The sequence below is a fragment of the Pseudopodoces humilis genome, chromosome 4, assembly GCF_049639895.1.
Source record: "Pseudopodoces humilis isolate 2021_Gansu_Grassland_sample_001 chromosome 4, ASM4963989v1, whole genome shotgun sequence".
NCBI lineage: Eukaryota > Metazoa > Chordata > Aves > Passeriformes > Paridae > Pseudopodoces > Pseudopodoces humilis.
Window position 1 is genome coordinate 25,678,559 of NC_142203.1, and position 13,841 is coordinate 25,692,399.

The window sequence follows — 13,841 nt, forward strand, 5'->3', positions numbered from 1 at the left end:
CCTGCAACCACCTATGATGAAACACAACACTGTATTATAATTCTCAGCATCAAAAGGAACTTGACAAATGAGATTACAAAGCAAATCATGCCTCCTCCTTTCAATTCCTTTGCCAAGATTGTTTCAGGAAAAAAATCTGGTCAGCTGCAATCAGAACTATGAACTAGTAATTCTTTCAACGCTAGATGGCATCAACACCCTGGATGTCATTTGTATTTTTACTTCACTAAACCTTGAACAAAGAAAGGAGAAAAGCATCTTGCATAATTTATTGATTTTAAAGTGATTGATATTAAACTTTTGCTAGTAGGTGGGAAACACAGGAGCATGGCAATGGAACTTTCCTGGTTTTGTTTCTTCCCCCCTAAAGGGGACAAATGACAAAGCTTCACTTTTCAGCAGGTATCTTGTTTGTCAACCACCTATAAAATATATGTAGCTTCCCCAGAAGTAGCTCATTGCTAACAATACCTTTAATGAAAAAGACAAAAATTTAAAACATATGTAATATCCAAACTTGCATTACCTTCCAGTCTCTTGGAAAGAGATGCACTAAACAGACACCACAGAAGTGACTGTAAACAATCCAGGAAATGTTATGGTACAGTGTCAATTATGGTTACACATGGCTGTGCTACAGTCTCAGTGAGCTAACTTGCAAATATGGCAAACATTGCACTGATGAGCAATCAAACTGAAAAGCATTCAGAAAACTAGCTAGAAGGATACGCTGAGGTCCAAGAAGTCTGTTTCAAGGTAACAGACTGAAGACAACTCCGTTTCAGTTTTCTAACAGAAGGATATGAAATTAATAAATTATTAATTGCAAATGCCTAAATCTAGCAGAATTTCCTGCTAGATTATCTGCTTTTATATAGCAGATTGTAAATAATTGGAGCTATTTGGACTAAAAATAAACAGACAATACCTCCATGGCAATGATGATCATTCAGAAAACATGTACAAAGGGTAGTTTCAATCTTCAAGAGGAGGATACTATATTGGTGTTCTCATTTACACCTTTCCCTGAATACAACTCCACATATTTATGTTGAGCCAGAATTTCAGCAAGCTTGTTCTAAAGACCTGTCACAATGAGAAGCAGCAGAGATGCTTCCTAGCTTACACTCTTTCCTTTCTGACAATCAAAGGTAACTTTCTTGCTAAATTTTTCAGACTCAGCAAAAATAAGATATTGCCATGGGTAATCCAGGAATTGAGGCAATATTGCATGGTATGAAGAAATCTTCTGATAGAGAGTAGAGCTGGATTTTATTAATCAAAATGCTAAGCTAGGAAGGATGAATTCAACTGATGAGTATGGTTAATCTTCTAATTATAATATGCCAACCGGATTTCAGAGTCCCTTCCTTTTGAAGTTAATTGATGCTTTTCCACTGATTTTAACAGAAGAAAGATTAGGATCTCTCAGCAAACTGTCTTGTTAAATTAATTCTTGTGGATTATTTTCATATTTTCAGAGAATGTACTTAGAGTTAGAAATTTAAGCTTGTCTCACACAAAGTCCACATTTTTAAGACTGCAATAATTTACTGTTGTAAAGAAATAGCCAGAGGTTCAAGTGAAGTCACCCTATTGGCACTGCTTTTACTGGATCCAGGTGACATATACTTCACCCTCACTTTAGTCAGCACTGGATCAACTCCTTTATTGCTGGACTTTGGACTTGTACTTTTTTTCTTTCTTCAGTCTATGCTTGGCAGTGTTTCAACTGTATTTCATCGTGATGTTTTTCAAAGTTAATTCAATACCTGTCACCAGTCCTAAACAGATAATTCTGAAAAATACAGTCCTTGATTTTTGGAATAGCAACACATGCCCACATATCCCTGCACAGCTGGTGTGACCTCTGAATCCTAACTCGGAGGTGCTTAGCTCCTAACTTGTGTAAACTCTTATTTCCTTGCTGTGAGTCCAGTGGAAATGACAACTGCTGCACCTTTAGTCAGCACTCTCAGTGCCTGGCTAACACAAACTAGCCCTTGCCTGCAGATCAGCTTTAGCTTTATGATGGTAACTCAAACTGCTGGTTGTTCATGTTTAATCCCTAGACCTACTGCTTCTGTTTCTTGCTGTGTGACAGTGTCTGACACTAAGGAGATACAACAGCCTTTCAGTAATCAGTATTCCACGTTGTATTTAAATTATAATTTGTCCACTTTCTCCATTTACAAATTCCTTTGCCCTTCCCCAACTTCTAAGAGTTGTATAAAGCATCCATAGGCAAATTCTCATTTTTATCCTAGCTTCACCAGTTATTAAAATATGAAGACTTTCTCCCCTGTGAGAGCATGTCAGAAAAGGCTGCACTCTAACATGAACAGAGTTAGATCAGATACCTACCCACACACTTTGGTTCCTTTGAATCCCACTGAGAGGTTCCCTGGCAGGTGAGTTTGCTGTTTCCTTCAATTTCATAGCCCTCATTGCAGGTCACAAAACATACTGTCTTATAGGAAATATCAGCTGTTGAACAATTAATGTGTCCATTTTGAGGAGACTGAAGTCTGGGACATGTTCGAACTGCAAAGGGAAAAAAACACCAGCTCACTCTCAGCACAGTGGAGTTACACTACTCTGCCCAGTTTTTCAGCGGTAGGAGAACACAGAGAGAGCACAGATTTTTTCCAAAGGCTTGATACCTTCTTGAAACACTCTTACATAGAATGTATGAGGTTGGGCACACACTTCCAAGCTCACCTAGATATGACATACGTTCTAACTAACAAACTAACTGTGCAACACTGGTACACAATGTTCAGCCTGAGCTGGTAATGTCTATCAGCCTTCAAAACAGCTGCACACAAATGGAATCCTGTGGAAAAGTGTGTGCTCTTAGGAGTTTCTAGTCTCCAACAACATCTGAGACTTTTGGAGGGATTTCAAACTGGTATGGGCTGAGTACATACCAGGGAACAGGATAAGAGCTTATAAACAGGTTGGATGAGAGTGTCCTGGTACTCAGGAATTTTCTCAGGCATTGTGGACTGTATTCACAGAATATAGACATGTGTAAGCCTCGGCAAGAAGAGAAGATGCTCAGCATGCTGGAGGAGACAGAGAAAGGAGGAAGGAATACAAACCATTTATATGGCTTGTATACCAGGTCCATGAGAGATGAAAAGGAAAAAATCAGATTGTTACTGAGACAAAGAGACCCTTTCAGGTGTCAGGCATGGAGACAGTCCTGGCTGCTGCTCAGAACAGAGACTTTTCTCCTGTAATGCCTTGCAAACACTGAAAGCAATGTACTTCCAAGGAGAATGCAGTCCTGTGCAAGATGTGTATGATGTTTCCTGTGCAGAAAGGGAAGCAGAGAAGTAAAGTACAATCATCAGATTGTCTTATAGTTTTACTGTTGAATCCTGATGATGCAATCTAGCACAAAGCTACTCCGTAATTAAGACAGATCCCAGAAGAAAGTAAGTTACCTCTTGTAGTAAGAAAAATGTAGCAATGGTATGACCTGGGTTTATGTCCTCATGTTTCAATGTCATAACCCAAGATTTTATAGTAGGACGTCTTTCCTTTGTACTGCCTTTTCAGTGCAGATCCTTTTCAGCTAGGATGCCATGCTCCAGCATTTGTGTCCTTGGTCCCTCCCAGACAAAACTTTGAACTACATACACACTGCCTGGCCTTTGGGTCCCTCAAGCAACTAAACCGTCTGGACATGAGTATGTGATGATGATGATACACCAATAACCAGCTACTGGCTTTCCAAAATGAGTGGAAAACTCTGATTTAAAACTGAAAAAAACACATATGGGTAAATGGTGTAATTGCTCAAAAACATGACTAAGAAGACAGCAGTTCCTTAAACTCCTAGAATCACAGAATGCGGTTCGAAGGGGTCACAGGAGCATATCTGGTCCAACCTCTCTGCTCTACATTGGTCATCCCAGAGCACATTGTATAGGGTTGTGTCCAGACAGTTTTGAGTATCTCTAGTGAGGGAGACTCCACAGCCTCTCTGGGCAACCTGTTCCAGTGCTCAAGTCACTGTCACTGTAAAGAAGTTCTTTCTTATACTCAGGTGGAATTTGCTGTGTATCAGTTCCTGCCCCATTGCCTCTTGTTCTACTGCTTGGAACCACCAAGAAGAGCCTGGCTCCCTCCTCTTCAGACACTTATATACTTTGATAGGACCCCCTCTCAGTCTTCTCCAGGCTAAACAGGTCCAGCTCTCCCAGCCTCTCATCCCTTCCTCACAAGAGGAACTCAGTTCTCACTTGATTGTTTTCCACAGCTTCTGATTACCTTGCTGGCAGGACAACCTCTGATGATGGGTGGTTTCAGAGAGCTGCTTCTCTGCTTTGATTTGGGAAGCTGCTTTCACCAATTAACCTAATCTTGTTCCTGCCAGGCAGCAAGCAAAACACGACCTCCTCTACAAATGCACTCAAAGGGAAACCAACTTGGCAGCCTCTCCTTTCCCCAGCAATTGCACATAAGTGGACACCACTAGACACCTCAAACTAATTAATGGGCATGTAGGCTGAAATGAGAATCTGCTTCAAATGCAAGCCAGCTCTGTAATTACCAGTAACTACACAGTCTCTGAAAGCTACTATCAACACACATTAAATAATGTTGTGGGTTTTTTTTTTTGAACAGCTGTGGCGGCACCTAAGTGGAAAAAAAGTACCAAAACCTATGTATATGGGATAAGAAAGAAGGAAAATAAGCCATCCAAGTGTACCTAATATATCTTTATATTACCATTGTTTCATGTTTACTTTTCAAAGGTACTACTACTCTTGTGCTTGCATACACACAGGCATTCTTTAGGAAGTGTGTTTAAAAACAATTTTGAAATGCTCATTTTGTGAGGCACCCTCAGCTTCAGAGCAGCTTCATAATATGCAGTGACTTAACTCTAGTAGGGGGAGCAGGAAAAACATATTTACAGCTGAATCTCACGTGCTTTATCCACAAGGAAGTAGGCTTTCTCATTTAAGGTTTATACAGAAGTAGAAATACCCAATCTGCAGTAAAAAGAGGTAAATTCTACCAAACTCTACTACTTAGGAAGCCTGAATGAACTAAGAGCACTGAGGAGGCTCTTGTCAATGTTAATGTGCCTACAGAGAAGGCAGTCCCTTCACTACCTGCTGTCTAGCCATTTTTTCTGGAAGGATGTAGTGCTCTTGCTTCTTCAAGTGTTTCAGTGTTCACTCTTACTCAGTGTCTCAGCAGGGCTCTGGCAGAAACCTGTACCAGAGCTCATGTTACCTCAGTCATGGTTCCAAGCATTAAACCCATCATGTTAAACCCACATTAAACCAACCCATCCTCTTATCAGTAACACATTCTCCATGAGCAAGAAACACTTCCATCAAGCCATTGAAAACAGCAACAACAATAACAGTATATTCTGCTTGCTCTGGGGTTTCTCCTCATGAATTTTTTTTTCTGGATTAAATATATGGTTTGCAGTTGTTTTTTTCCCCTGGGTCACTGTTAATTGCATGACATATGATTGCATTAATCACTTTCTAATAGCATAGCAGATTTTAGCTAGCAAAAGAACTGAGGAGTATTTAATGTCAAAATCCAAAGCAGTGGAAAAGGATTTCCCTTCACTCTCCTTTTCCTAATTTATGTGATAAAATACTCTTGGGATTAACAAGACAGCTATAAACCATGCCTTTGATCTTGCACCCTTTCATAGTCTGAGTGAATCAAGACTAGCAGATCCAACACATGTAACAGTGGGATTTTTGATTTTTTTTTTTTTTTTTTCAAATTGGAAGTCTTCAGTATGATGGACAACGGCACAAACAAAGGAAAAATATATCCTTCCAACGCTTCAAAGGATATTAGCTCAATATCAAGACAGTATCTCAAGGCAGACTTTCCCCTCACCTTCCAAATTCCCTGTTAAAGAAAGATCACACCCCAACACCAAATAGGAGAATTCCTTTAAATGGTGCAGCAGGATTTTCAAGTCCTGGAATCTTCCATTTCTCCATGAAAGAGAAGATGAAGGATCCCTTCTTTGTTGCTGACTGCAGCTTTTCCTAGATTTTTTGCACAAAGGCAGCCTGTGTGACAGAGGTTTGGACAGAGGGTGCTCTCTCCCAGTATCCCAGTCTGCCTGAAGCAGCATGCTTCAGCCTAAGTTTTGACTGCTGGAAAGTCCATGGCTCTAAGTTCTGCTACCCAAGATACCCTCATAGTACTGGCCAGCAATTAATTTTCTATTGAAACCTCCTCCTCTTGTCACTGGAAGCTAAAAAGGAAACCTAATATTTCTGGGATTATTTGAAGAAAGTTCCTATAAATCTAAGTTGAAGTAAACTGCTACATGAAGAATGTCCTGAGAGACTGATCTCTAGCTCAGATTCCTCCTTTCAGAACTATAAGCTGCTATTTCTTTCAGGGCTGTAGTGTTTGCTGTACTGTCATAAAGTGCTAATTCCTTCAAAGATCAATCCTGCCTTTTTCCCTGAACACAAGGCCAGGACAAGAGTTACAGAATGAAATGGTGTTTTTTTATTTACCAGCTTCTAGTGCAGCACACTAATGCCAAGGGCATTCAAATCAAATTAAACATGCTGAGCTGCATCTTGTGGCTGCTGAGGAGAAAAGGGCTTCTATCTGATTTTTTTTGATTCTCTCCTTGGAAGACAAACCAGGCAGACATACAGGCATGGGATTCCAGTTTTCATCCTAATCATCAAAAACCCAACCTCAGGCAGTTTTGTTGTAGCGAATCAAAACTCTGTTCTTATCAGAAAACCCAGAAATAATGCTTTTTCAGGATGTTCTTTCTTGTGTCTCCTCCCTTTCACACCTTCTGTTTTTTTCTGGCTGACACTCTTTTATAGTGAACTTCTAGGGTATTGTCAGTCATTCCTTATTGAAATTCTACTCAAAATTCTTCTGAAGACCCTGCTCAAGTCCCAGGCTTTCCTATATTTGGTAAGAAGAAATTGTAAGAAAATAAGGAGTTCCATTCACATGGAATTCTTCCATGGCTAATGTCTTCCAATGCCAATACCTCTCTATGCTGAGGGTGTGGTGGATGATCTAAACCAGCCAGGTGGCAAGGTCTTGTTACATATTTAAATACTTGGTAGGTTCACTGGATTTATACAGTGTAGATACAAAAATTCACGGATACTAGGTAGACAGAGGTGAAGAGGAGGAGGTGAAGGAAGGAGACTGTATATTCACTTGAAAAACACTGCCCATCTAGTAAATCTTGCTCTGCTTTTTCTGTTCTAGAAATCCTCCTTTTAGAAAACAAAGTGATTGGGGTGGCAGCCAACCTTTGGAATTTTGTTTCACACAAGGGCTAACAGAATCACATCCGCACACCCGACCATGTAGTGAGTCAAGAAAACCACTGCTAAGAACAAACAATATGGAAAAATTACTTTTCAAGCACATACCTCTGCAAGTAGCTTCTGATCCAGACCACTGCCCATTTGGTTGACAAAGCCGAATGCTGCTTCCCACGAGATCAAATCCTGCTTTGCATCGGATTCCACAGGCAGCATTAAAGTAATTGTTGCAGACATTCTGGACAAAGTGACCATTTTCTGGGGGCTTCAGTTCAGGGCAGTGAACAACTAAATAATTAAACAACCACAACAAAGTGGTTACTAGCTGGAGTGCAATGGGCCACTGAAGGAAAACAATCTTTTAAAATTTCTAGCTCAGCTTGCACCTTGGCATTTTTGCTGGTTTGGAGTGACAGAGAAAATCTTGCATGCAATTTGACATGTCCTTCACAGCACAAAATCTCATTAACAAGTTGCTGCATTGTGCATTCCAGGGGTATTCTGTTCCTGGATGGAAACACTTACCTTCACAGGTTTGTCCTACAGCACGATATCCCTCCTGGCATGTGCAATCCTCAAGGGATGTACTTCCTGGTGGAGAAGTATGATTCTCATCAGGACATGAGATGCAAGTGCTGATTCCACCTGGTGAACCTTCAGGCTTGTACGTTCCTGGTGGACAAGCTTTTAGCAAAAGAAAACAGAAAGGAATTCAGGACATTCACCTTTCTTCTAGCATATTTTTTCAGGTGTGTTGCTTTACTCTTTTTACATTATTCATTTATATATTCAGTGTCACTTAAGGCAGGAGCATTCTCCACTTTATGTGCTGTGGAGCTCTTAAGAGGTTTGAACTAATGCCTACCAGACTTGGTGGAGTTATCTATAGTGGCTGTCTGGGGGCTGACATTAAGTGTCCACAATTAATCATCTTGAAAAGAAACCCAGTCCCAGAGGACACACCAGATTTTCACTGACAAAACCTGTGAGAACTTATGAAGACATTCTTGATTCAGAAGTTTAAAAAATTAGTTCAGACTTAATCCTCACCATTCAAAACTACACAGATGTTTAATGCATACATATTCATAGAAAAAAAACCCTAATACAAGCCAGCAAAACCCCGCCTTTGATTTATGCATTATGATATATATGATCAATACACTTGATATGCTAAAATGTGAGAGGCACAAATAATGAAGGAATTAATCAAAGCAACTACCCCTTGAAGCCTTTGCACTCATTTATATTGCATTTCATATTTTTAATTCCGTGCACCTACACACACAAACTTTAAAAACATCCAGGTGATGTTTTCTAACACAGGGAAAAAGCACAGGGAAAAGGCACCTCTCATCAGAGAACTTCAAATGGGCTTGATAGCTCTGGGTCTTACTGCTCTTTGTCTTGAATTCTGTTCTTCAGGAAATCACTGTAAATTTTTTTTTTTTTCATAAGATGTGTGAATCAGGGGAGTGACTAATCAACAGGTGCTGCTAAAGTGAAATTTTGATTGACCAGATTACCACTTGAAAAAGAACACAAAGACACTTGTGCTGAGAAATGTAACTCCTAGTGAAAAGTTCAGGAAATATTCTGAGGAGGTTATGCAACAGAAACACTGAAACCCAGCCAAAAAAGCTCTCACTCCAATAACAAGTGTCAACAAAATGGCCACATTTTCTCCTTCGGACTGCAGGTCAGGCTCTCATACTCTCCCCTCAGCCAATTTGTACCATTTGATGTAGCTCTGAATGGCATAAAGGACTGTACAACCATAAACATCCTCAAGTGACTTCCTCCTTGCACAGTTAGGAGTGCCTTGCTTCTGGAGCTGGTCTCTCCTACAGAGCTGTATTTCCTGGAGTTCAGACATTCTGGCAGCATCAACCTCTTCTTTGGTAGGTATTGGTCTATTCTATGACTTAGATGCTGAGATACTCTGCCTCTTGTCTTACTAGCGAAAACCTACTGCCTTCTAGGCAACTGGAAAAAAAATACCAAAAAACAAAGGCAAAAGAAAATCCAGTCTTCTTCCTCACCCATCATGAGAGATTTGACTTTCATAAGGCACGTTTTATGGAATATACCCCCCAAAAAACAGCCAATATGAACAGGTGGCACTTTCCAGAAGGAGGGTGATTTTTTGGACAGCTTCCAGAGAAAATACTTTTGTTGTTTTTTCAGAAAACTTTGTGTGGTGTTTTTGAAGAAAGCAACGGAGTGGATTCCAGTAAAGTGGCAATTTTGGGTGCTGAAATTTGGTTCACAAATTTGTATTTTAAATGCACTTTTAAAGAGACAATGACAATGCCTGTCCAGTAAGGGATATAAGTATAAAACAAAGCATTTCAGGAAGCAAATAGGGCAGAAAAATCCAATCAGATTTAGAGATGGGAGTTTTTAATATTTTTTTTTTGATTTTCAGGAAAGTACTGGGGGAAAAAAGTCTCTTTTATATAATCCACCTGTTCTTCCCATCCAAAACAATCTTCTTGGACTTTTACTACTTCTTTCCTTTGTTCTTGTGCAGAAATTTCCATCTTGGACATCACATGCCTGAAATATTCTTTCCTGCTTTAGATGATCAGAGTTTCAGAGGCCTTACTCTGAAATCTCTGAAATATTTCCATCTGGCACTTTGTGAAGGTCTCTGTGCATCCTTTTTAAAACTGTATCCAGCACAAAGTGATGAAGTGCATCCAAGAGGAGACAGGAAAGAGTGAAAATTAAGCATCACAGGGGACCTGCTCTATGACAGAGCTGCTCTCCATATGCCAGCTGAAGTAAATTAGCCTCTTCTTTACCATGTATGGCATAAAAAATGACATCTAAACTAGGTGTTTCATTCCAAAAAATCCCCCCATAAAACAACAAACCCCCAATCTAATTTCTCTCTTCCTTTCAACCTCACCTTAAATAAAAAAAAAGCAGCAATTTTCTCTTTCTGTTTTGAGAACTATGGGATAAAAGTAATCACCCATTCTATGATGTGAGCACTTTTAACAATAAACCCAGTAATTTGCTTAGAGCTTTGAATCAGTCTGGCTTTGAAGAAAATTATTAATTCTGAAATCACACTTAAAATTTGCTCTTTCCAGTCAAACAGCAGGAGGTAAATAACACTGTTAAAATGGTTATTAATGTCTCTACTGAGAAAAACATGTTTTCCCAAATGTCCTCATTCTTTTTGTATGCTTCAAATGCTTATCACTGCCTTTACAGGAAGCTGAACTATATCCTAACTTGGCATTTTATGTGGAATTTTTTTCAAGCCTGAATCCTGCTCATTGATCCCACATATGCCCTAGACGTATTCAAAATACAAAACTCCACACAAGTTTCCTTCAGAATCTTTGCCAGAAAGCACTGGCTTACAGAGATATTTCCTAGTGTGTGAGATCACACAGCCTATCCTGAGATGTCAAAGAGATGGTTTAAGAATAGAGCATAAGCTCACTGTGCATTTCCATCATTTCCGTAACAGTCACAGAGGTTAGCCTGGCCACAGCTCACCTTAAAACCATCCAAAATCAGCTGTGGATGAGCAGAGCACTGGCCACCTGCTCTAGACTGTTCATACTTGACCCAGCTAGACTGCAGACCCATCCCAGCACTACAGCATGGCCCGAGTCTACACTCAGTGATGGATTCAAAGCTAAGCCAGAGTTTAAGGGGCAAGCACACCTGAAGAGCACAAGCGTCTCAATCCATGACTGATCATACAGTCAGGAATCTTCTAGGATCAAGTAGTGCCAAATTTCATTCTAGTCACCTGTATGCATTCACCAACTCTGTGCCAGCAAAACACTGACTACAGGGAAAGATCATATTCTTTGGCGCTAATCCGTAAAAACAATTGACATTTCTTTTTAAGGTTTGCTTCCCCTTCCAGTGATGTCAGAATGTAAACAGCCTCAAAACAGTGTGTGAATAAACCCCAGTGTAAAGAAGTACCAATTTGTCGCTGTCAAGAATGACAAAAAGAGGCAAGAATTTAAAAATTGGAAAACAATTTTAACAGTATCATCCTTCAAAGAGAGGGGAAATTCATGTGCACAATGCATACATGATTCCCTCAACAAAAGATGTGAATTTCTGTATGTTGTTCTCTGCCCAGAAGTGAGGGAGGAGCAAAGAAATGCTTTTTGTTTAATGTAATTCTCCTCTTGAGATCAGAACAGTGAACACTGAGCTACACCAGAGGATTACCTCTTTGTTAGAGGATATCTGGAAGCAGGGATTAGTGTGCTAACTCAAACAAGCACAAGACCCAAATTCCCCAAGCACACAAAGATGGCTCATATTGAAGTTGCCGTCAACAACCTGCTTGCATAAAATGGTAGATATTCATCAACAATTCACATGCAGATTCTATTGTCTGTAGTAACGACAGTGCAATAACTTTCTGACCAGAAATGATAATAAAATTAAGTACATTGTTACTTCAGCACGCCTCGTGCATTTTCCTCCTCACGTATGTTCTCCTAGGGTATGTAACTAACTGAAAAATTGTAAGAAAATCAAGCATGTGTCTTCTGGGTTTGAACATTACTGGGCTTGATGACATGTTGGGCCACCAATGGAATGCACTTTCTTATACTTCCTTATAGTCTTACACCAAGTTGCACATAGAAAAGAAATTACTAGAAAAGAAATATGTCAGGGGTTTGCTAGAAACAAAGACCCACAGGGCAGACATTAAAACATTTCAAACTAACCATACTGACAGCACAAACTATATGTCAAGATGTTGTTTTCAGATGTTTGTTTCAGAGATTTGCCAAACAATTAATATGCATTATCCAGTTTGGCTTTTATAAAACTGCAAATACTAAAGCCAGCAGCAAAGTTAAACCAACTAGCATTGAACCCCTAGAATGGCATAAAGACTCCAGTCTGGACTTAAACAAGTAGAGATCATGGGACAAAGGGTTCTTCTACTCTTTGATACAGGATCACAATTCTTCCTCTAAATGTACAAGTACAAATTTCAAGGATAAACAATTCTGCCTTAAAAATGTAAAACTTTAAAAATCATGGGAGAGCAGGCAAACTCAATTTCCTCTCCAACTAGTCTAGTGCTCTAAGTCAGTGAAATGGAATTATTCTTCAATTATCCCACTGTTAAGAGAGAGAAGACTCAAACCCCACACATTTCAAAGATTAATTTGAGGGATTTTGTATTTTTCTTCAATGCATAATTTCTCCCACTAACTACCTTTACTAAGTAATCCCTGGCATAAACCATTTTTTCCACACTTTATGCTAATGAAGGATCTGATTAAGGATTTATCTTTTGTGGGATATGGCAGGAATCAGCTAGGCAATATCCTGCTCTCTTCTGCATCAACCTGAGCTCTATTGATACACAGCTTCTCTGATGACTGTAGTTTATAATTCTCATTTTTCCCCAAAAGTGCAAAGCCTAAATGAAATGACACCACGATGCAAATCTCAAATAATCTTTATAACTCAGCCTCCAAACAGATTCACTGAGGAAAGCAAGCCTGGTTTGCCATTTAATCAAGTCGTGTTTATGATACTGTAATTTTTTTTATGACATAGATTACATGGGTAAGTATTCAACAGATCTGTGCCAGAATACCCGTACACCATGAATACCTGATCTTACTTGGTTTTCTGGTGCCTATTAAAAATGATAGAACCCAGAGGTTACAGAATCTCCAAACACTGGATGTGGAGATTTTTATTTGTGTGGATCTTAGCCCTGACATATGCCTCCTTGTGTTTATAGTAATTTCTTGGAAGTTATGTGGAAGATCGACAACCAAAACCTCAAATTAACTCTCATTTATGTCCTTGGAGAACTGCAGTCTAAAACTGTGGGTTCTCCCTTCCACTCCTTTAGTTCAACTACGATTGCTGTGCCTCGGCAACAGTGAAAAGAATTAAAAATAAAAGTCACCACTGTGTGTGAAAAAGTGCTCTGGTAGCTGTATTTGCCATTAGTCATGTTTTAGATTTGCCAGATGAATAAATAGGCCTGACTATAAAACTTAGCTATTTTACTAAGTGGGAATTAAAACTTTAATAATTAAGGATATATGGAGAAATTACAGTACAGTATTGTGCTACATCTTTCTACTTTCATATCTGCATCTCCCAACATGACAAAGTACTATGTTATCAGATTTGTCTAAGGGCCAAGCACACCCTTGCTTAGAAGCAGCAGTAGGAACAAGGGGCTATTATGAATTTCTTTTGACAATAGCCTGCCAAATAAAATTCACTTTACAAGGACAGGCCATGGTATCATATAGGAAATGTAGGTCCCCCTTCCACACCAAGCAGTCAAAGACTTCCTGACACTTTTGTACTTACTGCTGCAGCAGTAAGTTTGGGTGTCCTGCAATGCAGTGTTCCTCAAACTCCCTCCAGCCTCCAAAACCCCTTCTGCTGCTGCTGCTCACTTAAAGTGTGAGTGACTTCTGCAATGGAAGAAAGTGAATAACATCAGAGGCCACAGCTGCATGGAACTCCCCAGCCCTCTGCCATCTCCATCTA

General features: G+C 39.6%; 1 protein-coding gene across 2 annotated transcripts in view; it reads right to left on the bottom strand.

The window, feature by feature from the left end:
• The window catches only part of SVEP1 (sushi, von Willebrand factor type A, EGF and pentraxin domain containing 1), a 119,087-nt gene that overhangs the window by 71,526 nt on the left and 33,720 nt on the right, over nt 1-13,841 (bottom strand). The window contains exons 4-6 of one of the 2 annotated variants that reach the window (XM_014259511.2): nt 7,839-7,997; nt 7,422-7,601; nt 2,365-2,544 (exon numbers count right to left, since the gene is read on the bottom strand). In XM_014259511.2, coding sequence (XP_014114986.2) covers nt 2,365-2,544; nt 7,422-7,601; nt 7,839-7,997 — 519 coding nt within the window. The remainder of the gene's footprint in view (nt 1-2,364; nt 2,545-7,421; nt 7,602-7,838; nt 7,998-13,841) is intronic. The other variant, XM_014259512.2, reaches the window with a different exon arrangement.